At 36.2% G+C, this 24,415-nt stretch overlaps 1 protein-coding gene across 1 annotated transcript in view; it reads right to left on the bottom strand.

Annotated features, from left to right (window-relative positions):
* The window catches only part of ERICH3 (glutamate rich 3), a 104,030-nt gene that overhangs the window by 56,551 nt on the left and 23,064 nt on the right, over nt 1–24,415 (bottom strand). Inside the window, exons 2-7 of the mRNA XM_084873890.1 lie at nt 23,796–23,889; nt 19,080–19,205; nt 14,616–14,687; nt 12,619–12,747; nt 7,933–8,091; nt 3,248–3,466 (exon numbers count right to left, since the gene is read on the bottom strand). Of these exons, the coding sequence (XP_084730016.1) occupies nt 3,248–3,466; nt 7,933–8,091; nt 12,619–12,747; nt 14,616–14,687; nt 19,080–19,205; nt 23,796–23,889 (799 nt within the window). The remainder of the gene's footprint in view (nt 1–3,247; nt 3,467–7,932; nt 8,092–12,618; nt 12,748–14,615; nt 14,688–19,079; nt 19,206–23,795; nt 23,890–24,415) is intronic.

Raw genomic sequence — 24,415 nt, 5'->3', positions numbered from 1 at the left:
ATGAGAATAAGAAATAAACTTTGTTGTTAGAAGCTGAGTTGCCTGGGGTTGTTTGTTAGACTCAACTATACTACTCTTCGAGAACTTTCAGAAGGAAAGGAGAAAACAGAAGTCTAAGGCTACAGAATGTGAGGAAAGGATTTGGTAACTTCATATAAGGCCCGGGGTTGTTGATTGACAGAGATGAATATTAAAGAGAGAACAAAAATACCATTTAGGAAGGAGAATGACAGACAACGTTAGGTGCTATGGACAATGGAAAAGGATAAGGTCAAGGAGACAGGGTGGAGCCTGTGCCTCAAAGACTGGACCAAGGGAAGAGAATTGGGAAGAAATAGAAAGGAGGAAATTTGAACAAGCATGAGGAACATAGTCCCGAGTTTTGGAGAAAGTCACTGGTGAGTATAGATGACAAGAATAAGATGTAGACAAAGAATAAATAAAGCATTTAAGAATGAGTTTGGTTATAGTGGCATTTTTCACAAAACTAAAACAAATACTTTTAAAATTTGTGTGGAAATACAAAAGATCCAAAACAACAAAAGCAATTTTAAGAACAAAACTAAAGGTATCATGGTTTCTAGCTTCAAACTATATTACAAAGCTATAGAAATCAACACAGTATGATATTAACATAAAAACAGAAACACAGATCAATGGAACAGAATAGAGAGCCCAGAAATAAATTAGCACAAATATAAAGAATTAATTTATAACAAAGGAGTAAAAATATAATGGGCAAAGGACAATCTCTTCAATAAATGGTGCTAGAAAAACTGGATGGTCAAATGCAAAAGATACCCTGTTTCCCCAAAAATAAGACAGTGTCTTATATTAATTTCTTCTCCCAAAGTTGCGCTAGGTCTTATTTTCAGGGGATGTCTTATCTTTCCATGCACTAGGTCTTATTTTCAGAGGATATCTTATTTTCGGGGAAACACGGTACTAGACTACTATCTCACATTGTATACAAAAATTAATCTAAAATGGATTAAGGATTTAAAATGTAAGAACTGAAAATATAAAATTCCTAGAAAAAAACACATAGGTGTTAAGGTCCTTGATAAGTTCCTTGTTTTAATACTTAGATATGACTCCAAAGGCAAGAAAAACAAAAGCAAAAATAAACAAATGGGTTTATTCCAAACTAAAAAGCTTTTGTACAGAAAGGGAAACCATCAACAAAACTAAAGGGGAACCTATTGAATGGGAGAAGATATTTGCAAATCATCTATACTAATAAAAGGGTAATATGTTAATTAGACTGGACATCTTCCAAATGAAGCCAATATGGTGGTGGCTGAGGCAGAGGTGGTTAGGGGCAACAGACTGGCAAGGGAGAGCAGTTAGGGGGCCACCAGGCCAGCAGGACAGAGCAGTTAGGGGGCAAACAGGTTGGCAAGCAGAGGCAGTTAGTGCCAATCAGGCCTGCAGGCAGAGGCAACTAGAGACTATCAGACAGGCAGACAGGTGAGCAGTTAGGAGCCAGCAGTCCTGGATTGTGAGAGGGATGTCTCATATTGGAGAGGCTAGGCTGAGGGACCCCCCCCCCCCCACCCCTGTGCATGAATTTTGTGCACTGGGCCTCTAGTTTATTTGATAAAAGGTTAATATCTGAAATTAAAAGTTCACATAACCCAACAACATAAAAACAAATGACCCAATTATAAAATGGGCAGACTATTTGAACAGACATTTTTCCCATGAATACTATAAATTGCCAACAGGCACAAGAGAAGATGTTCAACATCACTAATTATCAGGGAAATGCAAATAAACACCACAATTAAACATCACCTCACATCTGTAAACATCAAATAACAAGTATTGGAAATAATGTGAAAAGAAGAAAATCCGCATACACTCTTGGTGAGAATGTAAACTATTGTGGCCACTATAAAAAAACTGTATGGAGATTCCTCAAAAAGTTAAGGTTAGAACCAGCTAATCAACTTCTGGATATTTATCTGAAGAATAAAAAAAATAAAAAATAAAAAAAAACTAGTTTAAAAGGAGATATGCAGCATGATTTATAATAGTCAAGACAATAAGGGCCCACCAACAGATGAATAATTAAAGAAAATGTGATACATACATTCACACACACACACACACTGGAATAGTACTCAGCCGTAAAAAAGAAGGAAAATTGCCATTTGCAACAATGCAGATAGATCTTGAAAAAAGTTAGACAGATAAAGATAAATATAATATGATTTAATTTATATGTAGAATCTAAAAAGAACTGAATAAAACAAAAACAAATTTATAGATACAGAAAACATATTGGTGGTTACTAGTAGGGATGAGTCTTGGAAGAAAGATGAAATGGTTGAAGGGGATCAATTGTATGGTGATGGATGATAACTAGACTTATAGTAGTGAACACTATGCAATGTATACAAATATAAAATTATAATGTGCTCCTGAAGTATAATATATATGATCTTGTACACCAATTTTACCACCATAATAATTTAAAAAACAAGAGTGATGTTGGTTTTAAAGAGATAACATGAAGTCTATGTGCATGTTGGTACTACATTCCCTGATTCTCTTTCAGTAAATGTTGACCCAGCTACCTGCTAATCACAAAAGTTACATATAATTACAATTAGTTGTATATCTATACAATAAAAATTAAGAGATATCTTGCCTTCATAATAGCCTGTATATACAATACATAAAGGCTTACTGGTCTTAGGACTATTCATCAGTATTTTGAGGAAATGAGTACATCAAAGTACAATGTTTTTGAAGAAAATTGAAATGAATTTTTTTCTAAGTGTTATAAAATAATTTGCCATCACTAGAAGTGATTATTAAAAGCTTACTAAAAGTCATTTTATATAGTATATTGATTTTATGTTTAAGTTGCTGAATTTTTTAAAATTAAATGTTAAAATGTTTCTGACGTGTGATTGAATGAGCAAATTTAAGGAAACAAATAAGTAATAAATTAAATTTCCAAAATAATAAAAAATTTGGAAATGGGTTATAGTACAAACTAAATTTGATCTCAAGATTCACTAGATTTTTTTTATTCAATTGTGCAATTAGTTTCTGAATTGCACTTCTCAAACATTTGATTGCAGATTCATTCAAGCTTACAATTACATTAATAAAGTATTATATTTCTTTGTTCAAGTCATTTAGCCTTTGATTTCTTTAAATTCTTTTACTGCAAATCTAGAAATTTAACAATGCAATGCTAAATTAATAAACAAAAACTTGATTCCATAATCACCCCGGCAGAGGCTGGTACTAAGCCATTTGGAGCAGTGGTTGGCCGAAATCTTCTCCTTCTCCATGTTTCAGATCTATTTTCCCTTGTGATTTTTCCATTCGGGGAAGGAGGCCGAGGAGGAACAGGCATCATGTAACTGTTAAACTTCAGAGGTTGATACTGTTTCATTCCCTGTGAATTGTCCATGGAGTTCCTGAGCTTCATCATTGTCTTTTTGCCCTGTAATCACATTCCATGCCATAAGAACCAGTGAAAGAGAATTAAGTGGTGATTCAATGTCACCCTAAATTAGAGAAGAGTGTATGATTGACATTGCAATGCAACACAACTGATATAAATAGGCAAACTCAAAACAATCCATTTTGTTTGAAGCAGCCATAGCAAATTAAGTTTTTATGAATTTCTAACATTATTTAAGTGTATTTTTAAACCAAATATACAATGATGGCATCTTTAGAGTATTTTGGGGATTTTTCCTCAACAACCCCTAAACATAAGTATAGTTAAACAATTTGGAATCAAGAAATTTAAAGTGTTTACTTTGAAGCAGGGTTGAAGAGTCTACTTAACAAGGGAGTCTTGACACTTTTTTCATATTCATTTCACCCATTCAGGTATTATTGTAGTTCTGGAAAATACAATATCAAGGTACCAAGTACAGAGGCTAACCCAAGACTCCATTCAGCTTATTTTCCCCTAGAAACTCAACCCATAAGAATAAATGCTACCCAAGACAACTACACAAGTACACTGATGGAAATGTAAGCATACTTACTAGTACACACACACAAATACACATTATGTATAGCAAACTTAGCTGAACATCAAGTCCATCAATAGGAAAATGTTCAACTAAATTTTCTTTGTTCTTATAATGGAATTTCAGCAGGCTTCAAAAAGAATTGTGTACATCTATTCATAAAAAGATCTATGTGATATAATCCTACATTTCTTTTAAATAATTTATATGTGAACTTTGATAAAATTAGGGATATCTAGAAGAATTAAACATAACGTTTTCATGGAGATTTGGATATTTGGGGAGGACATCATTTCGTATTTTATATATGTACTAGAGGCCCGCTGCACGAAATTTGTGCATGGCAGGGTCCCTGGGCCTGGCCGGTGATCAGGGCCTTCCTTCTGGTTGCTGGCTGGGGCCTGCCTTCCCTGGCTGCCAGCTGGGGCCTTCCTTCATTCAGTGTCACCCCCTGGTTGTCAGAGCATATCATAACGAGTGATCGAACTCCTGAGGGGTCACTTTACATATTAGTCTTTTATATAGAGAGATATTTATATTATTTGAAAGTTTGATCAACATGTATTACCTCAACAATTATAAAGCACTAAAGTTATAATCAATAATTATGTCACTTTGTTCAGGTATATTTGAATCTTTAGATTTTCAAAAATTGATTATTTTTGTGCCTATGAATAGTTTTCTGAACTTTCAGTCACCTTTAATCATTTTTATCCAATTTATTTGGCATGGTTTTAAAATCATTTTTCAGTCAATTTATTCTTAATTTTGAGGTGCTTAAATAGTGAAGTTTTTTTTTTTAAGAAAGTAAAATCATTCTCCAAATATTTCTCATTACAAATTCATAAAATCAGGTCAAATAAAGATATATGTCATAAATATTTTGATTGAAGACGACATTTATGTGAACAGAGAGGGATTTAAACAGAATTATCCAAGAAGTTTAGAATTATTGGAATGGTTCATACTGCAGGTTGTATGTTCTCATTTTACTTTTTCTACATTTTTCCTTTTTCTTTAATGGTATGCATTGATATTTTAATAACAAATATAAATTAGATAAGTAAAAATAATAACAATAAAATATATAAATAGAAAACTTTGAGAGGTTGGGAGATTTTAATTTCTAAGTAGTTATCAGTCAATTACATATCTTATTTAGAAATGGTCTGATCATTTTTTAAAAATTATCATGCTGTTTCTTACCTCACATATTTAGCCCAAAACATCTTGAACATCTTTTCATGACAATACAAAAATTCTACCTTATTATTTTAAATATACTTTAATATATTATAACATTTTAAAACAATATCCTATTATATTTGTAGATATTTTTATAATTGTTCACTATTATATTACTAAATATTCTTGAATTTATTTTTTTCACACGTGTTTATTCCTGGGGAAAATTGCCTATATGTTAAAATGCTTGACCATGTTCATTTAAAATGTTGACAGATATTTCCATATTGCTTTCACAAGAGTTGTACCAATTTCTATTTCTATCAATAGTGCATGAGAAACTCTCATCCTAAGGATAATCATTTTCAATCAAGTCATTATTTTTACTCAATTGGATTTCAACCAGCATGTTTTTTACCAAATTGTTTTTACCTAAATCAAAAACCCTCACTCCTGACATTTAGAAAGATCAACCTGCTTAAATCTGTTACACATTTGAACAATTCCCATAAGCATACCACATCCTTCTTTAATCTTTAAGAAAGCAATACAAATTTAGTGGTTGCTCACTAAATATTCATCAGTCATGCAGAGCATTATTTTTTAGGAATTTCTTGTCTGATTTTATATTAAATCATTTTTATCATCAATACCACTGAAAAAAATTAGATGAATTATCTTTTTCCCATGTACATTATAATATAAAATCTAGTAAGTTAGAGACTTTTGCCTGCCTTGATAATTGATATATCACCAATGCTTAGAGCAGTAAGTATCCAATAAATATTTATTGAATGAAAAGTGTAAGTTTAGCTAGTTTAAATTAATATGGATTGATCTCAATCTTGTTAGCCATGTAAGTTACCATTAAATGCCTGTCCCTCAATCATTCACATCCCCCAACTTAAAAACAGAAAAATAAAAATCTCTATGTAAATTTAATTAATAAATCCATTCAGTGGTTAAGAGCAGATATGGAAAATCACCTGAAAGAAAAACAAATCCCTCCCTAGCCAACAGAACTTGAATATTACCTGATAGATAGTATCCACATATCTTACAGGAAAATGTGCCTATCAAAGTAGAATAGTAAAATAATACTTATAGGAGCATAGAAAAGAATATAGTCACCTTGGAAAACATGGAAAGTGCGCAACCAAGTACTATCTAGGGTAGAGGATGTATCACCCATTGGACTTTGAATATTTCTAGTCCTATTGGCAAAGTTATTCTTGGAGCATACAGGGGGTTTGAGCCAAAGACCTTTGAGTTTTCTGGAACCTTTGGCATCCCATTCCTAAAATGAGCTAGGTGCATCATGCCATCTAAGCCTGATGCAGTAACATTCCATTCCACATCTGCTCATTCTGACTCCATGATCTCATTGTGACACGGCTTCCCATGTAAGTCTGCCTACAGGGGGAGGCATGCTGCTTCTACAAACTGTGATTATTTGATATCTTGTGGATTAATGGTCCCTGATTATGATTTTGCTTCTCATTCCAGTTTACTATATAGAGAAAAACTAGGTCATTATGAGTAATTTTAGTTAGCCGAGACAGCTCTCAGGACCTGACCATTCCTGAACACTAGCTGAAACAGGAAATGTCTAGGTCTCTAAGTAGAGACCAGATTCTGGAAAGCATCAACCTAATTGACTTATGACCCAATAAGTTCCTAACTCTATGAAGTCTTCCCTAGAAAATGTGCCACCACTTTTGGTTTAATTTCCCCTGCTGTTTTCTGATAAACTACTATTAAATTATAATGAGGCTTGTAAAAAGTGATATGTAATCTGAAAACCACAGTAAATAGATTAAAATATTAGTTTTCATTTTTAGAGTTATATTTATACTCTTACTATGAGACAATCATTTGTATGAATTAATTCCTTAGTGTCAAGATAGTCTTTGTCAGTGTTAAATAAAAATACCTTAATTTCATGTATATTATGTTTCCTAAAAAAGGAATGGAACTAAATTCACCCATTTGAACATAATGACTATTGTATTATGACACAGGTTCTTAAGCTGCCAATGTTTCTTCTTTGTGCTAGAAATACAAACAATCCCCTCCCCACCCCCCAAAAAATACCCTCCCTAATTACTGAATGTCTTAGTTATATCTCCCTGTTTAAGGAACTCGTTTTTATGATTATTATGCCTCCTTCTGTGCTCTATTAAAATAACTGAAATTACCTGAGTCACATATAACCTTGAAAGAGAAGCAGAGTCAAGCTCCTGTGTGTGATTAATTCAGCGTTTTAAAAAAGATGGACATTCTTTTCCTTCTATACCCAACGTTCTCCAGAGTCAAACTTGAAGCAATTTCATACACTGATGGTAAAATAAGTCAGCATGCAAATGCAAACCTATTCTTAGAAAGTTTCATTTTCTAGGTTTCATGCATTTAAAATGTAAAAGCAGTCAACACTGGGTTTTATTCTCACAGAAGTCATATCTCTCTATAAAAAGGTCCTCTTTGTTTTTCATACAACCCTTCAAATTAATGAGATCACTTTACCTTATTACACCTATTCCTTACTCTTTTTGCTCACTCAGGTGGAAATTATAGTCCTTCCCATTTGAGTAAGATAATTAAATAGAACATCATAAGTGCTTAATAAGTACACAATACAAATGTCATTGAGTAGATTAATTAAATCTAGCATCTTAAATACTGTGATAATCTAATATTCTAATCAAGAATAAAAGATATTCCTTGAAGGAATAATGTTTACCCTAAGGGGAAAAGGAGCTTCAGTTTCCAGCCGTGAGGTTTTGGATCTGGACCCTGGAGTGATCTTTGGAACAGTTCCTGCTGTACGATGCCTGGGAAGAGGCTGTAATCGAAGTGGAGGCTGCATAATTCCTGGGGCGGTGTGTGGTCGAGGGGCCGTCTAGACAATTAGGGAAAAAAAATCCATTTAAATTAGTACCTTGACATGTTTCCAGAACCAATTAATAACCCTACAAATTGACTAGAGTAACTAATGGTGCCTTTTTACCGAACAGATTAAACTTTAATTATGTCCTTCCATTATACATGCCCTTATGACCTGAAGTATTTGTTAAAACATATGGCGTGGAAGTTCTCCACATAACTAAATGCCACAATTATGGAGGACTCTAGACAAAGGAGATGTTCTCTGTCAGGTTCCTGTATTTTATTCATACTGTAAACTTGCTGACAATACCTAATTTATGCTGTGTGCACAGATTAGCTTTGCTCAATTAAATGTTAAGTTGGATAATGTTCCTATTTTAGAGATTTAAAGGAATATGATTGGAATGGACTCATTTCATTTAAATGTTTGCAACATGAATTCTACTGTGAGTCCTCTAAGTCTTAAGATTAGTGCCGAAGTATAAGCAATATGATTCAAAACAGAGGAAAGGTAAATGCTTAACTGTAATGTATGACTATTATTAGGTAAACCTCTTCCTTGAAATATTAGGAAAACAAAAATGAAAAGTAGTAACTGGCAACTTTGGAAAACATTGTGAACAAAACTGAGATTTTTTTTGCAGGCTGGAAGTTTTCCATTTGCCCCTCTTTTGTCCCTTCTCTCTCCTGCTGCAGCCTCTGGGAGTCATTTCTCCATGGACTATACCAACTGACCTCAGATTCCAGTTAGATTTGGCCAAAGGCACTGGCAGGAGATCAAAAGATAGCAGGAAATGAGATGGGTGATTTATTTCTTCTGGACCCTTCCCGCCAAGGTTGCGATGGGCCAGCTGGGGCCCTCCACCAAGTGCACGGCTCTATCAGGAAGCTCTCTCCCAGCTTACAAGTAGGACAGGCTCTCTGTCCAAACCCTTCTTCCCCCCCACAGGCCAAGGTGGTGTGCCTCCCCATTGGGCTGACCCCAGCAGGCTAAACATCCCTAGCAGTTTTTCCTTACCCTGTCTGCTCTTTGTAAATAGTTTCTTTATTAAACCCTTCCTAATTACCCTATTTGTGTGAGCCATCTGTTTCCTGATGAGACCCTGACTGATACACTTTCTAATCCAGAAAATACTGCCGAGAGAACCAGTCATGCCAGTATGGAACATGGCGGCCGTCTTTTGTGGCACTGACAGAACATTATGGGTTTACTATAAAGAGCAGCGATGTTTCAAAAGTGAGGGGGAAAAAACAAGGCTTTTGGCCCAATTGTTCTAATATAATAAAATAATAAAAAACTTGTTAAGAAAAATACATGCACTTTTAGACCCGAGGGTGTGAGGATAGTATACAAATGACTCATAATGAGGTTTAATACATTGACTCTAAAGAGTGGTGAACAAAATACTCAACTACATAAAAGTGTAAATACATTTTTAAAAAATGATAGGGCAGCTTCTACCACCAAAAGTTGGTCTCCATGCCATCCTGACAAGCATGTCATATGTGATAAATATCCGATTTTATTAAGTCAATATATATTGAATTCCAATTATAGACACTATGAAGAGATTAAAAAGTAATTTTTGACATCTAAGAGTGACACAAGACAATTAGTACCAAATGACCCATACAAATACTACTAAAGGGACAATATAACAAGCATACCTGGGAACTCACAGCAGTTAGAACTAAAGTTATCTGGAATAAGCCAATGAGATGAGAAAATTAAAGGTCCCGGAAGCAGTTATATTTTATTCAAATGGATGAGCAACAGAAGAAAATGGAGGAGAAAAGCAAAAAACTGGTGAACATCTGAGTAAGAAGAGAAGCAGTTGTAAGCCAGTCACAGGAAGGGGACAAAGATAACAGTCCCCAATTTCTGTTTTCCTTTCTTCACAAGTAATAGAATTTTAATCAGGAAGCACGGCTATTACAAATAAAGACTGCATTTCCTAGCATCTCATGTAATTCCGTATAGATATATGCTCAGTTTTGAGTAATAAGATGTGAGCAGAAGTGACATATGAAACTTCCATATCATGCACTTGGAGGAGCATCTGATTGGTTGATGACTTTATAGAGTAGAGCTGAGATCCATGCATGCGCATTATCTATGCACAAGCTTATATCCTGACCAAGACACAAAACCCAATGAACTGACAAGAATTGGATTTCAGGAAACAGAACATAAGCCTATTTGAGTCCAAAAGTGCCAGGTCATAATACCCACCTACAAAAAACAAAAAACAAAAAACAAAAAACAAAAAACAACAACAAAAACAAAACAAAACAAGCTAGAGATTTCTGAACAAGGGAATCAGATCACCAAAAGAATTCCTTTGAACTCCGTGAAACCCATATGCCTTAAGACTCCTGTCATATAATCCAACTGAACACAAGAACATTGAAAATCGAATGTAGGAATTCAAAAAAGAAGGTTCCTATAAACTAGGACATGATCAATGGGCTGTTGTGCTCTAAATTTTACTCCTCTGCATTTGCATACAGATATCACTCAGTTAGATGAGTGTGGCAATCAAATGTTTAACTGATTACATTTATCTCTAAAAACAAATCTGCACCATTCAACCAACAGCTGTGAGCTACAAACTGTTGTAGTTCACATCAAAAGCCACGTTAAATTGGCTATATTTTAAATTGTTCATAATATATTTTCTTGGAATAAACATGACACTGTAGCTTAACATTTTCAAATCTGTACCAGAATGTGAATCGAAATTGACTACCTGGTGATTATTCAGCTTAGCTGAGCATTTCTAATTCTTAGTGGAACATCTCAGGGGGTGCATTTTCCAAGCCTGTGCAGAATTAGTTGAATGACTTTCCAGAGTTTTAATGGGAGCAATACAGCTAAACGCTTATATGTTATTTTGAAAGTTTAGGTGCAATTAGTGACCAAATGCAATAACTATTCACTGGATGCTTTCCTTATTTGCTCAAGAAAGTTAAAAGCGAAAAATCGATGGCAGTATCCCCAAAGGATTTTTTTTTTTCTTTGTCTCGATGGCACTTGGAGGTCAGGTCAGGAGTCAGATTTAAAGGATATGTATCCAGGTTGGGAAAACAAAGAGGAGGACTTGAATTTCTGTGGAATGGAAACTACAATGCCAAGATGACAATAGGTATCCCTTACAGTGCAGACTCGCCACAGGGGGTGACCAAGTGAAGAATTGTGGCTTACCAGATAGAAAGGCTTCTGAAGTGCTGGTGTCAGTGTTTCCTGTAATTTTTAAATTACTTTCTCATTCCTGCCACATTAAGATCTCCTGGATGTATCATAAACTACTTATTGAGGGTGTTCAGCTGGAAAATTGAAAAGAAAGCCTTTCAAGGGTTTTTCCACTCGGAAACAGGTGGGAAGATAGAAAACAGCACTTGATTGTTTCTTTTGTTTCACCCAGTTTAAGCTTTTGAGAGTCTAGTGAGTTTGCCACCTAATAAGAGAATTATTTGTGTATGTATGCATTTAAATGAAGCTTGGAAATATGGTAGCAACAAAGGGAAGGCGGTTGCTTTTCATAACTTGAGCTGTTCACCCGGAAATGTCAAAACATATTTACCTTCTGAAAAATGTCAGAGCTTAACACTATATGTGATGAACAATGAACCTGCTTTAGCAATCTGTGAAAGCACGGCAATGTCTCCATAAACATTGTGCAATCTAAAAAAAAAAAATTGTTCATGCTAACAAGGAAATACATTAGGCTACACAAAGCAAGAATAAAGACGTAATCAAGCAATTCATTTACAGCTTAAACCATCAAGCCCCAGCAAATGTTTTGCAAATCTTTTCCTGTATCTATATTGTTTCAAGCTACCTTACCTTCCTCCAAGCAAATACCACCTCTACTGTATAAATGAATCAAACTAGAAGAAAAGGTCAGTGTGCAATTTCTTTAAATAAAATTCCTGCACATTTAATTATTTTTATCTTAGAGTATGTGCACATACTTTTGATAAATGAAATCCAAATATAAGTACTGGCCCCAAATGCTACAGAGTACCATTGAATTTGTGTGCATAAGTAAGCGCTACAGTAAGGTGAGAGTCAAAGGAACAGCAAGAACAAAATGCAGAGGTCAGAAAATATAGTACAAGTATGGAACAACTAGTAGTTCAATTTGCTGCATTGCAGGACGCTAAAGGGTAATTGTGGGGATAGCTAAATTGAGGTCATATGGTTCAGGGTCTTAAATGTCAAGTGAAAGAGCCTGTGGTTTTCTATAGGTGACACAAAGTAAGTGAAGGTATTTGGGCATGTAAATAACATAAGTAATCTCTTCCTAAAGCAAATTGACCTAGCAGTAACAGGCAAAATGAATTCAACAGGGGTGATGTTGATTAGAGGTGGGCCATTCAGTAGAGACAGAGTTGAATAGATATAAGACTATGACTTTATTCAGTAGAAGTCTCAGGCTTATATAGACATCTAACCAGAGAGCATTCTTTCTGAGAGTAAGAAATTATAAATGGCTCTGTTGGGACGGTGCATGACAGAGAGTTTAATATAACTCACCACTGTTATTGGACTGGAATGTCCTTCATCAACCAGAACACTACAACCACGGTTAGTCTTTGGGCCCACTGGTGGGTGGGGAGAGAGCACTGGCATGTTTTTTTCTATAGACCATCTTGTGGGCTCTCCCTAGAATAAGAAAGTAATTTAACAGATCAATGCATAATTAGAAAACCAGGTTAGGTTAGTGCCTACCAGGTAAAAAATTCTGTATGACTAAAGAAGTCCATTGTCATTACTTTCAAAATGTTCCTTCTGAGGTCTATCAGGATAGGCAGAAAAGGTTTCTACAGCTGTACTGGGGAAGTGGGCATGGTAGTGATAAGCAGGAAACCGAGTCTGCTTTATTCAAAGAAATAGCTACAAGAGCAGTGTATTCTCAGTTTTAGCAAACACATACATTAATCGGCTTTAAGCAGATCACTATAAGAAGCATAATGCTCCTCACTACTCTGATCAGTAGAGAATACTAGAAAGTATTAATTTTCTACCTTAAAAAATTATTAAATAGCTGGGTGGGCATGGCTCAATGATTGGGCATCAACCTATGAACTAGGAGCTCATGGTTTGATTCCCAGTCAGGGTACATGTCTGGGTTGAGTGGACTTGATCCCCAGTGTGGGGTGTGCAGGAGGCAGCCAATCAATGGTTCTCTCATCATTGATGTTTCTACCTCTCCCTCCCGCTTCTTCTCTAAAATCAATTTAAAAAATCTATATTTCAAATTATTACATAATACTCTAAGAAAACGTTGTTTCCATGTTACATAAAAGAAGCCAAAACATACTAGTAGGTCTTTCACTAAGTGCAGCTGTAAAGTGAAGATTGTTACAAGTGAAAAGCATACAAGGAGGAACTGGAGTGTCTATCACAAATCTTCCAATGCTGTAGGCTCACTGGGTGAGAGTGGATCACACACCTCTTCAGGCAGCACCAGTCACTCTTTATTTCCAGTGACCATTTTTCTCCATCAACAGGTCAGCAGTAAATTATAGAATCTATAACTCAGTCCTTGATATAGGACAGATTTGGCAAAGTTGAATTAATCACAAATCTCTACACCCTAACGCTTCTGATCTTGAAAAACTGACCTGTCTTCTGTTATTTAACAGCAGTTTTGTAACAAGATTATCTTTTGGCCATGATAAAATACAAAGGTTTGAGTCTATCAGGCAAGAGGGAAACATTACTATCTTAGATAGCAAGTCACTCTACAGAGGCTTTACAAATATTCATCAGTTTGTGAAATGTCTTAGGCCTCACATTTGTAATACAACACAGAAAATGAATAACAACATGTAAGTTTGAACAGCTCAAGAAATTGAGTAAAACTGCTAACCTACATTGAAACCTTTCAAACATGCCTAATTGAATATCTGGTCTCTTGGTTCAAATTTATATATTTCCTAAGTTTACTTCAAAGAAGAATATAAAATACAAGAATAGAAAACAAACGGGAAATTTTGAATATTTTATACAAAATATCTAAATCTTATGCTCTAAGGTAGATTTTTCCTACCAGGTATTCTCTAGGGTCACATTTGGATAAAAATGTGCCATTGAATAATTCTTAGAATGCCCTGTATTCAATACATCAAAAACATTTCCATTTATTTTTACCTTCTTAAGACAAAAAAAAAAAAAAAACACAAAAAAAACCAACAACAACAACAAAAAAAAATCCTTAGGCCTCTATCACATATCAGCCAAGAAAATACAAAAACTTAATTCCAGGTCTGAAAATAATGTTTTCAAGTTTTTCTTTGAAAGTTTTCAAATTTTCTTTGTGCTTCATAAAACATTTTGCACGGGCAGCTCCTATTTTGTCATGATCTTTTGTAATAATGGTGGCCAAGATTTAGGCTTGGAGAAACCATCATTTGACCTCAGCTATAAGTTATCCCAAAGTGCCCCAAGAAACTTGAATAATAGCATCATTGGCTTCCAAAATCGTAAAATAATATTATGAGATGAAAGAGAGTTATGGGTCTTCTTACCTTAAATCTCTGAATTCGCTCCTTTCTGGCTAAGGTCTCCAGTTTCTTTGTAATTTCAAGCTGATGGTAACGCTAAGCATACAGGAAAAATGGAGTGGAGATTCATATCAATTACAGCAACAATTTTTTTAAAGGAAAATAAGCCTACCAGCTAACTGAGTCTCAATTACCCCTCCTGTCATTGAGATGGAGAAGAATCACCTGCTTTAGTGTGCAAGTGGGAATATATATTGGTACAACCCTTTAGAAAGCCAATATCATATATCTCAGAAAGCCAATATAATATACCTCAGATAGGTAAAAGTGTCCCTTCCTTTTACCAATAAATTTCACTTCTAAAACGTAGGAGGAAATCTGGATTTTTTTTTAATGTACATATAATACTATCTAAATGGCCCAAAGATACTATATAAAAGGTTTTTGTTGCCTGGCCAGCATGGCTCAATGGTTGAGCACCGACCTATGAACTAGGAGGTTGAGGTTTAATTTCCTGTCAGGGCACATGCCCAGATTGCAGGCTGGATCCGCATTGTGGGTTGTTCAGGAGGCAACAGTTCAATGATTCTTTCTCATCCTTGATGATTCTATCTTCCTCTCCCTTTCCCTTCCTCTCTGAAATCAATAAAAATATATTTGAATATATATATGAAAAGGCTTTTGTTTTGGTTGTTAGTAGTATTGATCTCTTCAAAGCAAAAATTCAAAAGCACTATTAACTTTAAAGAGAATGGTTAAGTTTTTGGCATATCTTAACCAAAAAGTTTTTGGCATATCCATATAATAGAATCATAAAAATTAAGTTATAAATATTTTGTTTTTAAAAAATGGAAAATATATGTAATACACAAAGAAAGGAAGATACAGAATTGCACAGAATTGCAATTTAATTTATCAAGTTCATATTATGTGCCTGTCCCCATGCTTGGGGGGGGGGGGGGCATTTTTTGTACATCATCTCTTCCTGAACAACTCTAATTGCTAAGCAGTCTTATTTTACAAAAGAAGGCTGAGGACCATGAATTTTTCCTCAAATCACACAGTGGTTGAATTTTTAGTTGTTGTTGGGTTTTTGTTTTATTTTGTTATTGGTTTTTATTTTCCACAAAACCATGGTCTTCTCAAAAATATCATGCTTTTATTAATGTATAAATATGAATAGAGACTAAAAGAGAAGCAATTATCTCTGAGAGGAGGTGTTAATGTGGTTATTTTCCTTTTTCATACTTTCTTATGTTTTCCAATTTTTCTATAATATGTTAGTCATGTAATCTGTATATAATTTGAGTTGAAATTATTCATACACATCTGAGAGCACTGTGAAGTGTTTTTCCTGTTCTTGAGCCTCTCCGGCTGCCCTGAGACTGTGCAGACTCAGTCATTCCCTACCTCAGCATCACACTTCCCTTTTCAGTCTCCCCTTCTGTTCTCTCTCCCACTTCTCACCAAACTTGATTAGATTCTATGTCAACCACTTTCCATCTTCCATTTATTCCCAATCACCAAAATCTCCCACTCCCACCACCCTTCATCACCACCACCCCTGGACCTGCTTTTATCAGGGCCACCACTGTCTTTGTCCTCTGGGTCAAAACTGGATTTCTCCTGTCCCAGTACCCATCTTACATAACCATTCTGACACTTGTGAGACTCTCCTGGCTCGCAGGCATGTTTTTCACCACTGGAAGGTTCGTTTCCAGCCTGTGTTGTTGTTGTTCTTGATCTCCCGCAATGCACACACCCCCACCCCCTGCCAAGCTAGAAACCTCATTATTTCTCTGGACTCCTTCTTCACCCCTCCTCACTCAGCCAGTGTCTGTCTTCCTCCCTCTTCCCTGTCTCTGCAGACAGCTGCATCTCCCCAGTGTTTCAGCTCCTGCTGTTAGCTCACACCCTTTGGCAACAGCTTCCTAATTGACCTCCCACCTCCAATCTTTTCCAGCTCATTAATCCATCTCCCACATTTTTAGCAACATCATCTTTCTAAAACAGCTCTGCTCATTTGTTTCAGTCTTCTGCTAAAAAATGTTTCATTGCCTCATGACCTATACTCCAAACCTAGGCTTTTGTTTTGGTTGTTAGTAGTATTGATCTCTTCAAAGCAAAAATTCAAAAGCACTGGAATTGAAGGCTCTCCAGAAACTGGGCCCCAGCTTATTGGAGAGTGTCTCTTCCTTCCATCCGTTCAACCAACCCACTGTGCAGTCTGGCCTCAGTGAGCTTTCCTTCCCATCCGCAATGTCCTGTCATATCTCTGTAACCTCACTCCCTGAAATGCCTTTTTCATGGTTTCATGTGAGGGCTCATTGTTTTCAAGGTCCAGTTCAAATAGCAGGATCTCTGTGCAGCTTCCTCTGACTCTCACAGAGGGAAGCCACCAATCCCTACTTTCCTGAGCTCAGTCTGCCCATTCCTTTCTTTTGGAATTTGATCACTTTCTACAGTGTGTTGTGTGTTTTGTTTTGTTTTTTTAATTATATCTTGCAGCTATACATCACATAGCCTCATAATGATACATAGGTGAGCCTGATACATATTAATGTTTGTTGCATGAATGAATACATGAATATTAACAGAACTAATTAGTAATAGCATCATCCTAAACTAAATGTGGCAATTTAGAGAGAAATAGTCTATTTGTTAATAAATCGATATATTATATTTTGTAATTATATATTATACTAGAGGCCCGGTGCATGAAATTCGTGCAGGAGGGGTGTCCTTCAGCCCAGCCTGTATGCTCTGCAATCCAGGATTGCTGGCTCCCAACTGCTTGCCTGCCTGTCTTCCTGATTGTCCCTAACTGCTTCTGCTTGCCAGCCTGATTGATGCCTAACTGCCCTCCCCTGCCAGCCTATTTGCCCCTAACTTCCCTTCCCTGCAAGCTTGATCACCCTCAAATGCCCTCCCTTGCAGGCCTGGTCCCTCCCAACTGCCCTCCCCTGCTGGCCTAATCGCCCATAACTGCCCTCCCTTGCAGGCCTGGTCACCCTAACTTTCCTCCCCTGCAGGCTTGATGGCCCCCAAATGCCCTCCCTTGCAGGCCTGGTCCCTCCCAACTGCACCACCCCCACCAGCCTGGTCGTCCCTAACTGCCAACCTCACCAGCTGGTCACCTCTTACTGCCCCTCTTTCTGGCCTGGTTGCCCCCAACTGCCCTCCCCCCCCACACCATCCTGGTTGCTCCACGCAGCCTGCTTGTTGAGTTGTTTGGTTGTCCCTCACTAACCCCTGGCCAGCCTGGTCATAGACAGCCATCTTGTGAGGGTGTGAGGGTTAATTTGAGTACTACCTCTTTATTATATAGGATATTACATTTTTACCATTTATTTCAGATATTTTTTCCAAACTTTAAGAATATAAAAAGATGCTTAAATAATAGCATATTTGCCAGTTATGTGCCAGTTATATGAAAGTTTGGAAAACCTCCAGGATCAAGGCTAATATAGAACTTTGTGCCTACTGATTAAATTTGAAACTAGGTATAGGTTGATTTTACACTTTATTATTTTTTTAACATTAGTTATAGAATTGCAACTAATACTTTCATAAACAAGTGGATTTAGGGACCATAAACAGTGATTCTACATAATTCATGCACATGATATAAACTCAAAATGGATTCCTAAATTAACAGATCACATACATCCTAACTAAACACAACACTTGCTCAATATAATGGTTGCATAATTTTCAGTGGCACTAAACTTAGTAGTGGTTTACTGATGATTCTACAGTTGTTCATGAATGTTTACTGCGCCCACAGGTCAATGGTTTTATGAGCCAAGTTTTCTGATTTATTGCTCTATGTTCAAGCCAAGAAGTGACTTGCTTTTTTACAGAGATTAAAATGGTATTGATGCTTGAAACTACAAATTTCATGGTGCAAGGCTAAAATAATTTATCAAGTTAGCTAGATATCCTACTAAAAATGCCATGTCAGATTAAAAAGAAATGTTGTTGATTGTAAGTCCATGCTGACCAATGTGGCCTAAAGTAGGAGGGAGAGCAGATGTTTCAATGCCTATTCCTTGAAATTTAGCATACGGCTGAGCTTCGGAGCCTTAAAAAAATAACAATCTGAAATAATTCATGGCAGTGGAATTACTGATATTTAAACAGATGTCACTTTTTTTTTTAGCGAGTGGAAATTGAGGTACAGATGGTGAGGGTGGTTTTGTTTTAGAGTAGCCATTATGGATTAGAAATCTACATTTGTTAAATTAAATATCACAAAGTATTATATATAATCGTGTCCATATTTTTCTCCAACTGAGATGGAGAAAAGCTTACTTTAGTCTGTTGGCTCCTTGCTACCTAGAGAGATATAGAGCATTTCTCAGGTCACCTTATTCCATTCGTTTTTAATGAAATACAAGAAGAATGTCTCTGCCTCGGGATACAGAAGTATTATTAATTATCATATTAGAAAATACCAGTTATAAAGAAAAGCGTAAATACTTGTACCTCCATATCAAGGACCTTATGAAAAATAGCCTGGGCTAAGCACTCCCGGATATATTTTTGGTGATCCCTCTTCATGATATTTAGTCTGTATTCTTTTTCAGACAGTATTCTTCCATTTCTTGTGATCTGTCATGAATAAATAAGACACACATAGAACTACAAAGCAGAAAATGTACTGTTAGTCACCAAACAGGGAGAGATAGAGAGGCAGTGTTTCCTAAGCCTAAAGAAGTACACTATTGTGGTTGATAAAATTTCACTTTTAATAAATATTTCATAAGGCAAAAAAAAAAAAAAAAAGAGAAAGGCAGTCCTATATACCCATCACCATGAAAACACACACAGATGGTGCACTTGTTGTTTAAAGCAAGGTTTTCATTAGAGTAGCAATTTTCCCTTGATGGAACCCAGGTGTTCTTTTCATTTCTTTTTTTTGCACACATTGGGGAGGAAGTGGCAGGGTGCTACCATGATACAATGAATAGGAGCGGTGATCACAGGACTGATGATCTCATAGGAAATTTGCTTTGAAAGGCAAAACAGGTAAACTACAGAGGCTCTCATCACTTTGTTTTTAAAATAATTGGCTTCATTACTTTGTCTTCACTCTGCTTTTTTGTCTTCCACTCTCCAGCTCAGAATGTAATAGAATTTGTTGTGATTCAGATTTTTTTTTTTTTTAGAGTATGGAGTACTGCAGATATAAAGTTATTCCAGATTGGTATCTATTGGCACCATTGCAAGTCCCAGGAATGGTAGTTTGTGTTTTTGTTTGTTTTGTTTTTTTAAAAAAATAAATATTTATATATTTTATTGATTTTTCACAGAGAGGAAGAGAGAGGGATATAGAGTTAGAAACAACAATGAAAGAGAAACATCGATCAGCTGCCTCTTGCACACCCCCTACTGGGACGTGCCTGCAACCAAGGTACATGACCTTGACTAGAATCGAACCTGGGATCCTTCAGTCCACAGGCCAATGCTCTATCCACTGAGTCAAACCGGTTTTTGGTGGTAGTTTCTGTGTTGTTGTTTTTTTGTTTTTTTGTTTTGTTTTGTTTTGTTTTGTTTTAAAGGTAAAGAAGCTTGTTTTAATCTGCACAAACTTTTTGTTTTCAGACAATAAAATGAGGTGTCAGTGGAGAAATTACTAATCAGCATAATTTTGAAAATGAGAGTGATTAGATAAAGCTCTACATGCCAAAATTGTACTAATGTTTTTCTTCTCCTGTCTTTCTAAACCCCTATTTTGTGGGGGGTTTTCTAATTTTTTTAATTAAATTATTATCTGTGTACATATTTTACCATTATCCCCCTCTCATACATACCCTTCCTCCCCAGAGTTTTGTGTCCATTGGTTGTACTTATATGCATGTATACAAGTCCTTTGGTTGATCTCTTATCTCCCCCAGATCTCCCTACCCTCCCTGCTGTAATTTGACAGTCTGCTTGTTGCTTTACTGTCTCTGTATCTATCTTTTGGTTCATCAGTTTATAATGTTCTTTATTATCCATAAATGAGTGAGGTCATGTGGTGTTTCTCTTTCATTGACTGGCTTATTTCACTCAGCATGATGTTCTCCAATTCCATCCAGGTTGCTGCAAATGATGAGAATTCCTTCTTTTTTATGGCAGCATAGTATTCCATTGTGTAGATATAGCATAGTTTTTTGATCCAATCATCTGCTGACGGGCACCTAGGCTGTTTCCAAATCCTAGCTATTGTAGATTGTGCTGATATGAACATAGGGGTGCATATATCCTTTCTGATTGGTGTTTCTAGTTTCTTGGGATATAATCCTAGAAGTGGGATTACTGGGTCAAATGGGAGTTCCATTTTCAGTTTTTTGAGGAAACTCCTGGAGAAAAAGGAACCCTCGTGCACTGCTGGTGGGAATGCAGACTGGTGCAACCACTGTGGAGAACAGTATGGAGTTTCTGTTTTTTATTTACAGTTGACCCTTGAGCAACACAGGGTTTGGGGAGTACCCACCCTCACATAGTCAAAAATCTGCATGTAACTTTTGAACCCTCAAAAATATATTTGTCCTTCAGTATCTAAGGGGAATTGGTTCCAGAAACCCTGATAATACCAAAATCTGGGGATGCTCAAGTTCTTTATGTAAAATGCAGTATATGAATGCATATAGTCAGCCTTCAGCATTCATAGATCAAAAACAATACAGGAATTTATTGAAAAAATCCACATGTAAGTGGACCCCTGCAACTCAAACCTGTGTTACGTGTTATTCAAGAGTCAACTATACTTGTTTTTCTTTTATTTTAATCCTTCCTATGGCAACATTTTTTAAATTATTTTTTTATTTTTCTGTATGTTCTCTAAAGGTTGTTATTTTTTTTTTCTGGATTGTTTATCTTCTTCCTTTCCACTTGATTAAGGCTGCTCTTCTTTTCAGGTCTAATGTGTGCCCACGTTTCTCAATTTTGATAACTGTAGGGTTTTTTGTTTTGTTTTTTAGCAATGTTGTTATAACATATTGGGGTGCCGTGATTAAGTTGTGTTACAAGTGATTGACTACTGATAATCTTTTTTTATGAATGCATTTTCCAAGGAAAGAAAGGTGTGTGGCTATAGAAAGTACACTTGGGATTACAGTCACAGTCTTTGAAATGTGCCGTCCACAGGATATCATGTCATGTGCTCCCATTGGAAAAATAGGTTGAGAACGTGCTGCACTGCCTCTTCCCCTGCAGTTAACATGTGTTCTTGTTATCTTTCCCCCAGGAGTTGTCTGATCTCTCCAACTAGACTGGAAGTTCCTACAGGGAAAATGCTCTTAAACTTAAACCTGTCTCAGATTACATAGAAGACAATTGAAAAAACAGATTAGAAATTTTGATGGGGATTACATTTAATCTGTATATTGCTTTGGGTAACGTGGCCATTTTAATTTGGTACACCCACAGTGGAAAAGAATATGGAAGTTCCTCAAAAATTAAGACCAGTGTTATCATATCAACAATCCCTCTTCTGGGTATTTGCCTAAAACATTTGAAACATACATGCACTCCTATGTTCATTGCAGCATTATTTATCATGGCTAAGACATGAAACAACCAAAGTGTCCTTCAATAGATAATTGGTATAGAGAAGATATGGTACATATATACAATGGAATACTACTCAGTCATAAGAAAATATGAAATATTGCCACTTGTGACAACCTGGATGGATCTTGAGAATGTTATGCTCAAGTGAAATAGTCAGATGGAAAAAGTCACGAACCATATGATTTCACTCCTATGAAGGATATAAAACTGAAAGCAACAAATGAACAAACAAGAAAAGCAAACAAACACTCATAGACACAGACAACAGTATGGTGGTTACCAGAAGGAAAGTGGGGTGAGGGCAGATAGAAGAGGGTAAATAAATGGTGATAGAAGGAGACTTGACTTTGGGTAGTGAACACACAATTCACATGATGGATTATAGAATTGTACACTTGAAACCTACATAACTTTATTAACCAATGTCACCCCCAATAAATTTAATTAAAAAAAACTAATTGATTGGCCTCACTCCATTAACTTTTGACTCAATGGGTCTGGGGTGGGGCTCTAAAATTTGCATTTTTTAACAAGTTCCCAGGTGGTTGCTGAGTCAGGGACTATATTTGAAAGACTACTCTGGAGAAAGAGCTGTACCTTATTTGAGCTGTCATGTACATAACACATAACCAATGTTCAATTAAGTGCTTGTTAATGATGTCGATAAGTAAATACCAAGTCCTTCCTGTTTACACATAAAGCTCACATATTGTTATCCAAAGAAGTAATGTTAATAGTAACCACAATATTTACAACCATTTATTACACATCTCTAATTGACACAACAGTCCTGAGGACTGGGTATCATCATCTTTATTTATAATTGAGAAAGCTGGAACTGACAGAGTTAAGTGATTTGCTAAAGTCTATGTCTTATAAATGACAGCCAACTTCCAGCCAGATCTGTCTGATAACAAAGCCACAGAAGGCACAAAGCAAGCTCTCTGGGACCTCCCAGCCAGAGTGCTAAGCACACAAACAATTAGAACCGCAATGCATATGCTTTCAATAGCATAGCAACAATAGTTAAGGAAAACCACTGTGTTTTAAGAAGGTAAACTGCAAAACCCTTTAGTCATCCTTTCTATACCCACACCCACTTCTTTCCATGGAAACCTATAGCACTTTTTAATGGCTTTACAGTACATTTAGAGAAATAGGATTTTTTGTTTGTTTGTTTGTTTTGGAAATGATAGTTTTGGAGCTAGCAAAATATATTAATGTGTCAATAAACCACCTTAGAAAATGAAACTGTTTTAAAAGATTCTGTGAAGATTGAAAACAATGCACTTTTTTCCAAAGACAGTCAAGTCCTCTCTACCCTTAATCCTTAACAGTTCTTGGCCCATAGACCGTAAGTGTGTTAAATAAATGAATGGACAAAGAAGTGAAATATGCTGTGGAAAACTCAGGGGTTTTCCTCAGTGATTTATAAGTTCCCTTAGCAGTCTTTGTGACCTCCTTTCCTATCTTTTGAAAAACAACCTCAACAAGTTAAATCAGAGCTTTGCAAAGGAAGCAATTCTTCTGAAATGGGGGTCAGGGGAGATGTCCCTAATTAGTTCAAAGAGAAAACCAGGAAAGGGAGAGAATTATTGGACTTAATGAAACAAAAGGGCAGGAAGAACAGAAACCAAATCTTACCAGCCCTGATCTTAAGAGATGCCGCCTTATCCTTGTATTGTTAAAATATCCCACCAGGTGTTTGTCGGTAAGACTATTATATGCTGCAAGTAATCTGAAACAGAAAAAAAAATGAAACCATTAATCTTTTACAAAATGCTGCTTGATAACCAAGGCACTTCTTGACTTTCTCATTACCAAACTGTGCATTTTCTCACTCAGCCAGCCAGCCAGCCACGTGTGCACTTAATAAACTGGTACTATTGAGCACCTACTGTTTTTCTAGGTTTTATGACAAGAACTGGGAGACAGTCCTGATGTTTATCCTAAAGACAAGTATGAAAATCAGACATGAACAGTTAGATTGGTGTAAACAATCCAACAACAGAAATATGTTAAAAAGTCACGGAGACACAGAGCACCATCTCCAGTTGTCAGGGATGTCCTCAAGAAGGAAGCCTAGTGGAGAAGACGGGTTCCTTCAGAGGATGCTTCATTCTCCTGTTATACCCTAAACCCTAACTCACACTTACCTGCACTTCCTCAACATGTCCTCTCCTGTCTTCTGGACCCAGTGCACAGTCCCGCCCCTGCAAAGGGCTTCCACTCACCTGTTGGCTAGTGGCCACCACCTGTGATGC

The sequence above is a fragment of the Pipistrellus hanaki genome (genome assembly GCF_964339955.1).
Source record: "Pipistrellus hanaki genome assembly, chromosome: 2".
Lineage (NCBI taxonomy): Eukaryota > Metazoa > Chordata > Mammalia > Chiroptera > Vespertilionidae > Pipistrellus > Pipistrellus hanaki.
The sequence above is the reverse complement of the archived record's forward strand: the minus strand, read 5'-3'. Positions and strand labels throughout refer to the sequence as shown.